The sequence below is a fragment of the Medicago truncatula genome, chromosome 5 (genome assembly GCF_003473485.1).
Source record: "Medicago truncatula cultivar Jemalong A17 chromosome 5, MtrunA17r5.0-ANR, whole genome shotgun sequence".
Lineage (NCBI taxonomy): Eukaryota > Viridiplantae > Streptophyta > Magnoliopsida > Fabales > Fabaceae > Medicago > Medicago truncatula.
The window spans coordinates 30,873,714-30,883,981 of NC_053046.1; the positions used below are offsets into that span (position 1 = coordinate 30,873,714).

The 10,268-nt window shown below is 31.3% G+C and overlaps 1 protein-coding gene across 1 annotated transcript; it reads left to right on the forward strand.

Annotated features, from left to right (window-relative positions):
• The first annotated feature begins 5,884 nt into the window (after window positions 1-5,884).
• LOC11410915 (transcription factor DIVARICATA) lies at window positions 5,885-8,632 on the forward strand. The gene is made up of 2 exons (XM_003615530.4): window positions 5,885-6,979; window positions 7,459-8,632. Exons 1-2 carry the CDS (start codon window positions 6,561-6,563, stop codon window positions 7,961-7,963), a joined length of 924 nt encoding a protein of 307 aa, XP_003615578.1. The 5' UTR covers window positions 5,885-6,560; the 3' UTR covers window positions 7,964-8,632.
• Window positions 8,633-10,268: the final 1,636 nt, after the last annotated feature.

Here is a 10,268-nt window from a genome sequence, read left to right on the forward strand (position 1 = left end):
CACAATTGCACTGTATACCATACACATTATTTCTTCCATAAGAATCGAAAGACAATAGAAGTAGTGAAATCATCGTATTAATAAAAAGGTAAATGTTAATTTGTACCCTCAAGCGCGCATGTTAAAGAATTTATTATAGAAATATATGTATCAAAAGTCGTGTAGTTAAATTTTTAAAAGTTAAATTATCATGTTTTCCAATACAAAGTTGCTCATTTTGGGTTCCTTAACATGTGCTCTTAGGGCACAAGATAACATAACCCTAATAAAAAAAATACAAAGTTAGAAAAAATGGGACTTTTTCTTTGTCATTATTTTCAATCATTTGATATAAGAAATTAAAAATAGTATTTGCAAAACAGATAAACAATGCATTGGTAGTGTAGTGTGGTAGACAAAGACAGTAGCTTAGCAAGCATATGGGTCCATCTTGGCTGGATTTGCACGTAAGCAAAAGTTTTAAACCAAACCCAGTTCACATTTTCTGACTTTTATTTATTTCCCATTATTATGCAGAGAATCTTTCCATTATTGGAAATGATTTGGTGGTGAGTTATGAGAAATCGCATTTACTGAATTTTTTAATTATTTATGATTCCTTTTCTTTTCCATTTCTGTATTTTTTGGTCTATTCTTTGTTTCTATAGGGTCATTTTCTTTCCCGCGTTCCAACAACTATTCATGCCCATCCAGCCCTACAGGGCCATTAAGGGACATGTACTGACACTGAATAATTTACTCCATTATACAACTTTTATACACTAAACCATTCTAACGGAGTTTTAAACTTTTAAGACTTGGTAGCTACCAGGTACCCCTGTTAGTGAGAAAAGTTGTTGGAATCATATAAGAATCAATATCTCATTTAAGACCTTCAATCTTAAGTGAGATTCATATTTTTCATAAAAATTTATTATTAAAAGTCCTTAAAGAATGTCTTTAGAGCATTCGTTAACATTTCTTTAAAAATTAAAATGTAATGATATAAAATTATTGATAGTTGATTATTAGATCTTATTTAAGAAATTTGTGTGAGATGCTGAGTTGAAGAGATTAAGTGCTTATTAGTACTATTATTAAAAAATTGTAAATGAGTGATGTGTACACATGTGATTCATTTAAGTACTAAAAAAATGGATGTCTCTTTGTGGATGCTCAAGATGAGAAAATAACATGCTTATTTTTATTATTATGCAGGAGTATTCACCGTAAACATCCTCAAGTTTGTGCACAATAGACACATATACGTCAGATATCATGAACTACTAGCAATGATAAAATAAGGGTTCTTTTAACCTCAAGTATATATGTGTTGCACCTTTTTCGAAGTAATATACATTGTGTATGCTTTAACATTTTGTCATTTGTAAAATGAGCTATGTTAGAGGAGTGTGAATGTTGTTTATAAACTATATTTACATTTAATTTTTAAACAATATGAGACTTAAAGTTTTGGTCTAGCGGAACAATAACTACTGATCGAATCTAAGGGACTAGAGTGTTTGTAAGCTATGAAGCGTATGAAATATGTTTGACTTCTACTTGGTAGACCATTTTCCGACCTCAAGCTCGCAACACTACATTTATGAGCCAAACTACTGTCTCCTTTGGGTCTTGTGTAAATCCTTACGATTTTGCCCTTTATAAATGATGTCTTGATGGATAGAATAATGTGAGTGTTGTTTATAAATTTCTCTCAATCTAACTTTTCAAGTAATGTAAAACTTTTTAGTGTAATAATCTCCTTAATATGTTTGTCAACCAGAGTAAAAGATAACAAGTTCATATGTTGTTTAAGACATGCTCACTTGGAGCATGTTTCTAAAATTTTATTTATAGTTTATGTTGACTTTTACTATTTTGCAATCAAAATATAATTTACAAAGGTCCTTTAGAGAATTTTACACCAAAAAATATAAGCATGTTTCTGCTTATTAGTTATGCAAGTTTGATGATTTTTATGATCATACACAATTTTCAAGAACAATTTTCATGTTAACTTTGCCATATAAGTCTAGAGGGTTATTATTGGTTGGTTGGGAGTATGGCGGTCAAGTGATTAAAGCCAGCAGAAGAAAGACACGTGCACATTCAAATAGGGTAGGGACATGAACCTAGAGATACTAAAAATGCTACAATTATAAAAGGAGCTACCCAATCAGAAAACGACAATAGTTATGTTATAACCGTAAATGGGACCCACAGCATCAACTTGCTGGTCTGTGCCATTTTTTTTTTTTTGGAGAAGCGCTGGTCTGTGCCATTTACCACCCCCATCGTACTGCTGCATTTTAACCGTTCCTTTGATGGCTACCTTGTGTTCATCAGAATGTGAAGTGGTTAACTGCAACATGTATTTTGAAACAATGGAGTACTATTTTTTAGTTTTTTTAAGGCTTAATTGCACTTTTGGATTCCTATCTTTTCAAAAGTTGCGGTTATGGACTCCTAACTAATTTAAATACAAAACAGCCCCCTATGTTTTGATTCTTTGGCAGTTTTGGATCCCCAGTCCATTGTTGACTCGGTCAACGCTGACGTGGCATCCTAAGTGAGGATGCCACGTGTCAATTTTTTTTTTTTTTTTTGCCTTGGGGGTCCAAAACTGCCAAAGAATCAAAACATAAGGGGCTGTTTTGTATTTAAATTAGTTAGGGGGTCTATAACCGCAACTTTTAAAAAGATAGGGGTCCATAAATGCAATTAAGCCTTTTTTTAACTAGTGTTTTGAGATACTGCATTTTTTCAGTGATATCTAGACACGTTTTGATGTTAATCACAATACAATCAATTAAAGATGGGTATATCCTAATGTAGTGGAATTACATGTGGATTCAATGATTGTTTCAAATATTCTACCACTTGGTGAAGGTTCAACATTTGTACCGCGAGGTTCTTTAAAAAAAAACATTTGTACCGTGGCTAAAAGTTGTGTTGATGCTTTGGTAAACATTGGGTTTAATTTGGGGCATGATCTGATGATTTATGAAGTTTGTCCAACTCAAATTAATTATTTTTTAATTGCTGATTAAATGGGGTCTTATTATGCTTGGTTAAGTTGTAATCTTTTTAGGTTTCGACCCTTTCTTATATCATAAAAAAAAGATGGGTAAATCCCCTCAAAAAATAAACGATGGGTAAATGTTACATCCTTTAGTTTCAAATATACCCAACAACTTTTTAGATTTATTGAATAAATGGTCTATATGATTTATATTTTATAAATACCTTCTTTTTTTTTTTTTTCTCTCTCTCTCTCTACCTCAATGGGTACTCACATAATCATACTATTGAATACATTTTCTTTAGGACTTGATCAAATAAAATAGATAATTTTATTGCAGCCTTTCAATTTCATGCATGCCTCAAATATTTTGTTCATTTTATTCCATAAAGTCAACAAAATTATTTGAATTTTTCTATCAAATAAATAAATTATTTGAATTTTCTTTTGACAACTTTAAATTTATTTGTATTCAAACTACAATATTTTTTTTTTTTTGGGTGTTCGGAGTTCGAACCTCGAATCTTGCATATATTATACATTGTTGTTACCAATTGAGTTAAGTTCACCGAAACAAACCTTAAAATTTAATAACTTACACTGAACTTTGTATGGATTGAAATTTAATAACCTCGCTCATATAATGAAAAAACAAAAAATTCAAATAAAATAAACTAGGAGGAGAATGAATGGAACAGAAATTGAGAGTTGTTGAGAAAATTTGTCATTTTTTTTTTTTTGAAGGAAAAGAAAATTTGTCATTTGTGCAAGTCGTTCATGGCGAAGGGACCAACATGTCCACCTTCGCAGCAGTTTAAAATAGATATATATTTTTTTTTGGAAAGAAAAAAAATAGATATATTTGTACACGTAAAAAAAATAGATATATTTGTTTAGAAGGACAGTAAATTAATATTGTTGATTTTATAATTTTTTATTTATTTATAAATTTTACTAATATGATCTTTTTATCTTTTATATTAATTATACATTGAAAAAGAAAAAAAACACGTCGATAAAAATAACGATTCCTTATACAAAATAAAATGAGATTTTTTTTGTTGTTGTGAAAATTACTTATAATATGGGATAGAGGGAGTATAAATTAATTACATGTAATACTCAAATTGTTTTATACGATGTTAACATTGAAAGTCCGTCATCGTGAGCTTAACTCGGTTGATATGAATAATGTGTAATATATGCGAAGTCTAAGGTTCAAATCCCGACCACCACAAAAAAAAAAAACCAAAAGTCCCCGCGAGCATAGCTCATTTCGCAGGGACATGCATTGTTATATGCAGTGCAGGGGCCGGGGTTCGAACCCCAGACATCCCACTTATTCATCTTGAAAAAGGTGAATTCTAACCACTAAACTAGTTGACAAAAAAAAAAACACGGAAATTGAAGATTAACAAGGCATCATAGAGTCTAAGAAAAAAATCCCTATATTATATCCCATATAACATATTTATTTACAATATTTTATTTAAAATGATTGTGAAACTAATGAATTAAAGGAGTTGATGAGTTAAAAGTTCAGGGTTCAACTATTGATAAAGAGAAAAATATTAACATAACAATTACTCTCTCTTCTGCTTTTTATAAGAAACAATTTACGTTTTAGATTCATTGAGTAACATATTGCATATACATGTTGGAAATTCAACAAAAATATGGATCTAAGGTTCAACTATTGTAATCTAGTTGCTCACAATCTAGTTGTTTTAGCAAAATCAATTGGATGTAGAAAAAGCATAAATTAGAGAAAAAGCATGTCTATAGTTACTAATAATAGCATCAAAGTTTGAGACGTTACTATGCTTGCTATGAAAATGATCCACACCATGTTTGGAGTCTAGCTCAAAGTTGACATTATTAAATTGCAGCTTATGAACCCATTCTAAAGCCGCGAATAATCCTAACGCCTCTCCGGTATCAACATCAAGAAGAGGTTCAATCCATTCCATCTTAACTAGAATAAATATCACTTGATCAAATAAATCTATAATGAGATGTATATACAATTTCTTTAAATTATTAACTAATTAAAATGACACTAGAATCCTCATGACAGAAAAAAAAAAAAAAAAAGTTATTTTACAACCATTTCAAAGTGATTTAAACCCAACTTTAAATGCTACAAGCTGACACATCATGTACATATAAATTACGGTCTCCTAAATTAAAACTTACCGTTAAACAATTTAACTATTAATTTAAAGATCAAGTGCACATATACACTTGTCTTGAATTTTAGAGTGTCCCGTATAAATTGTCTTAATTTTTTTTAGTAGCTCTTTGAAATGAAATCAAAACTTTGGCTCAACATGCTTGGACCCTATAAGAGAAATCAACACATACACTAAGGTGAATCTAATAGTGCGTAGCAGGTGAGCTTCCATCATTCATGATGAGCTGCCAATCCTCGTTTGTTTCTTGTTGACAACTCCAACAACCAAAAAAATGAAGGAAATAAAAGTATAATAAAACACATTCAATCAAATGAATTGAATAAATAAACCATTGCAAGTCACATAAGCAAAACTATATAGTTAATTATTCTATGATATATTTATGCAAAAAATGCACAAAACCGAGACTGTCTATTATTTAATTAATAGAACTTTTGTTATAATTGTAAGGTGTGCCCACAAACACATCATATATCCAATCATACATCACCACCTTCATCACTTTCATTTATTTATTGATAGCTCCTTTTTGTTACTACCAAATTTCATTTCTTCAAAACTACTACTTACTTTCATTTTATTGGCTCATTTCTATTTGAAGATCTTACCTTTTTTTTGGTATGCTGAGTTGGTATTTTTTATTTTATTTTTATTTTTATTGTTGTTTGTTTTCTTTCTTTTTTTTGTTGCTAAGGTATAAAAAAGGAAAAATAACAGTTTTTTTTTTTTTAAACCTGCTTTTCTGCTACATAAATTATTGTCTCTCTCTGCTGTTTTCTAATTGGTTTTCACATTCATTTGTGTTTGCCTTATCCTTTTCTTCCTTCTCAACTGTTTTCCAAATTGGGCTAAGTTTTCAAGTTAAGCTGCAGAAAGAAAAAAACCATTTTCTCACTAAAAAAATCATTTTTTTTGTTGCTATACTTAAAATTATAAGCAATTTATAGTTTTTTTATTTTTCGGGTTACTGCTATTTTTCTCAATTGAAGTTAATTGATTTGAGATCTTAAAAGGGTTTTAAGTATTTTTCTTCTAAGACCAATTAGATAAGAGATAATAATTTTCTTTAAATTTGGTAAATTTTCTCTCATTTTTTTGATCAAGTGGGTCTTTTCAAGATTCTTTAGTAGTTATTAGTGATGAGTTTTCTCACTCATAAAAAAAGGGTATTCTGATTCCTTTCAAAAAATTCTGCTTTATCTTCCTCTGTTTTCCTCTGTTTTGTTCTGTTTTGCTCTGTTTCCTTCATCAAATTTTAGACTTTTCATTGAATTTTTTGGGCTTAGAACCATAAATCAAGGTGAATTGTCTCAACTTTGATTCTATAAAACAATAGTTTGATCTTTTAAAAACCTGATAAGATGAAGTGGGAAATGGAAGTTCTACCTCCTGCATCATACACACAAAACTCCAATTGGTGTATGGAAGATAACATGGCCACAAACTGGACTCCAGAAGAGAACAAACTATTTGAAAATGCTCTTGCAGTTCATGATAAAGATACGCCGGATCGATGGCATAAAGTAGCTGAAATGATACCAGGAAAGACGGTCGGTGATGTGATGAGACAATATAAGGAATTAGAAGATGATGTTTGTAATATAGAAGCTGGGTTGATTCCAGTTCCTGGTTATAACACTCCTACTTTACCCTTTACCTTAGATTGGGTGAACAGTTCAGGTTATGATGAATTCAGAGGAAGTGGAAAGAGATCTTCTTTAGTTAGAGCTCCTGAGCAGGAAAGGAAGAAAGGAGTGCCATGGACTGAAGAGGAACACAAGTAATTTTTTTACCTTTTGTTTTTGTTGTTATTGTTTTATGAAGAAAAACAATAGTATATTAGTTGATATGTTAGTATTTTTTTTCTTTACTAGGGTTTAAATTCTAAACCTTTAACGATTAGCGCAAACCAATTGAGCTACTAGTGTTAGATAGATATAGAAGAATGTATGTATGTTTGAAACATCGTGCGCTTAAGAAAGTATAGGATTAAAGGATGGAATTTACAAAGGTAATTTTAGACCTAGGAGGTAGGAATAATGTTTTTTAGCTTTCACATAGGCTAGTGATAAGTCTAAATAAAGCTTATAAAATTTAGACAATCCTTACACTGCAAGATGATTTTGTAAGGTCGAGTTAGGTCAAAATCCTCGAATATCATCTTACGTTAGAATATGTTATGATATAAGTTGGTTTTGTAGGGCTGATTTAGACTAAAACATTGTGTTGCCATCTTAAGTTAGAATACATTTCCTGCAGATTATTTCTACTAGGCCTAAAGAAGTATGGCAAAGGTGATTGGAGAAATATTTCGCGCAATTTCGTCATCACGAGAACACCAACTCAAGTAGCAAGCCATGCTCAAAAGTATTTCATAAGACAACTTTCAGGAGGAAAAGACAAGAGGAGAGCAAGCATACATGACATAACAACAGTTAATCTTTCAGAAAAAATTGGAACTTGTTCTTCAGAAGACACCAGTAATAGATCCACTTCACCACAAAATTCTATCTTACTTTCACACCAGCAGCAGCAACAACAAACTTCGACTGCGACAAATTTTCGTTGGAGGAATAATCAACAAAATGCTATGGCTTTCAATCCAACTCATGAACAAGTTTTCATGGATCCTCATGGTTTTAACTCCTATGAGGTTAAAATGCAAGACCAAAATCTTCATAAAGGTCTTGTTCATGAGTCTTCTTATCCACATAACATGGTTTTCCAAATGCAACATTCATCACAACATTATTCACATGCATAAAGGATCATTGTAGTGAATTCTTAAACTCAATATTGCTTCGAGTGTCTGAATTTTCCCAAGGTCTCAGTGATTATGCAAGAAAGAAGTAGGATCTCACTGTTATGGTGGATTGAGGGTAGGGCGCGTTGATGGTGCATAATGATGAGAGTGTACCTGCACGCACTTTAACACTCAAGTCAGTATAATGATTGAGGTGGATGAGAAGCTGAGAATGAGTCATACCTTGATTGACGATGATCTAAGACTTATATAGTCCGAAGAGGTAATATTTGGCTTGGGTCAGACCAAAAGTCCACTCAAAAACATATGTTAAAATTTTGGTTTAATTCTTGGCATACCAACTTATAGGAAGGTACACATTTGCTTTTATGTAACAAATAAAAACTTTATGAGAGGAGAAAGCCGCAATGTCAATAAGTCCATAGTGTTGATTTTTGGGTGATTATGATGTTAAATAATAATTGATTTCTAGTGAAGTTTATTATGGAATTTCAACTTAATACATGCACTTTGAAATTTAAAACTAGCGAGGCATACATGAGAGTGAAAGCATAATTTGATATGGACATGTACTTCAAATCCTATTCTTGTATATTGCAAGCAAAACAATGTCATATTCAAATTTTGTTTGTTAAATTAATCATTGAGAATACATGAGATCTTCTTTTATAAGCGAATCTCAAAGAGAATATTCCTTCTAGACTGATTGTTAATTATTTTATTAGAATGAGGTTCAAAAGTGATTATATTGTAATAAACAAGGATTCAAAGTGTGATTAAATAGATAATATATTCTTATAATACTACTGTGTACACATTAGTCCAAAAGCATCATAGTCCTTGTGATTCTATATGTACGGAGCCTACCTATTATTAATCATTAATTTTTAAATGATTTACTGTTTCTCCACATCTTTAAGAAAATAAGTCTCAAAGTCAATCAAGAAATAATATCTGATGTTACTGTATTTACAGTTCAGATGATAAAAAAGTGGAAAAATATTTGGTGAATGCATGATTAAACCTGTAATTCTAGTGATAGATTGTACATAACAATTTATTACATAACAAATGTAAGTGATGTTCAAATATATACATTGGTTCTTCTAGTGACAACCAAAAGCTGCTACAAATGAAAACAAAAGTGATCCATCCCCAAATTAGAAGGAATCAATTAAAACATTTTGATTCTTTTACACCAACTTGTAGTAACAATTGTTTGCACAGATTAGAACCTCATATCCCTTGCCACATGGACACTTGAAAGTAAGGCTTAAACACTCATCAATCCATTCTACACTAACAGCTTCTTCATAATCATTTCCCAATTCATCCTGCAAAAACATAAATGAATTCATTTAGTATGAAAAAGCAATTAATCTGAAAGTCATTATGTATACAGTTTTAACTTGTTGTCGATATAACTACATCGCAAACGCAACTGTAGCTGCATTTATCAAACTTTGTGATTTTCCACAAAATATCAAGAATCACCACAAACATGGTTTTAAACTGCGGTTTACAGCCGCACTTTAGAGGGTTTTGAGGTCTCTACAAGGGTGTCACAAACACAATTTTAGTCACATCGGCCACATTTTCCGACAATGTAAAAGTTCACAGCGTGACCACAAGTGCGACTGCAATAGCAATTTGAAACAATGATTATAAGTGAATCCATGATCACATCAGCAATTCATTATGCTTCTAAGCCAAACCCCCAGATCCTACATAAAAAAGTGGCTTCACCACACTTGAAGTTGTAATGAGGCCAAAAGTTTAGGTAGTGTTATAGCAATAAACATTCTAACATAGGAATAAAGGAGCCTACACTACACAGGAAACCCTTTAACATGCTGCCTCTAGCATATTAGCAACAAAATTCTTGAAAGGAAGAGTATTTATTCTTACCTAGATCCGGTAAATAAAAACAAAAGGAAAAATGCAGTGGAGGGAAGCACACTACACAGTTGATCAATCATCTTTTTACTTCAGATATGTATATATTGATAAGGGAAAGTCTACTTATTACATCCTACTACATTATTTATGCAGATATATTCTGATATAACCAATTACACGATTGTGCAGGTGTGAATAGATATTATTCTGCGATATGCAATTTAGTACAAAATGTTACCAGTACTGCAGCGTATCCGAATTTGAACAAACCACTACTTTCTGTGATCTGTGAAGGACAACTTTGCTACTTACTAGCATTGATGTATATGACTATTGCTTAACTACGGAAGAGAAATTATGTGAACAAGCTAGGAAGCATTCAATACCTTCTCATATATCCCAAATC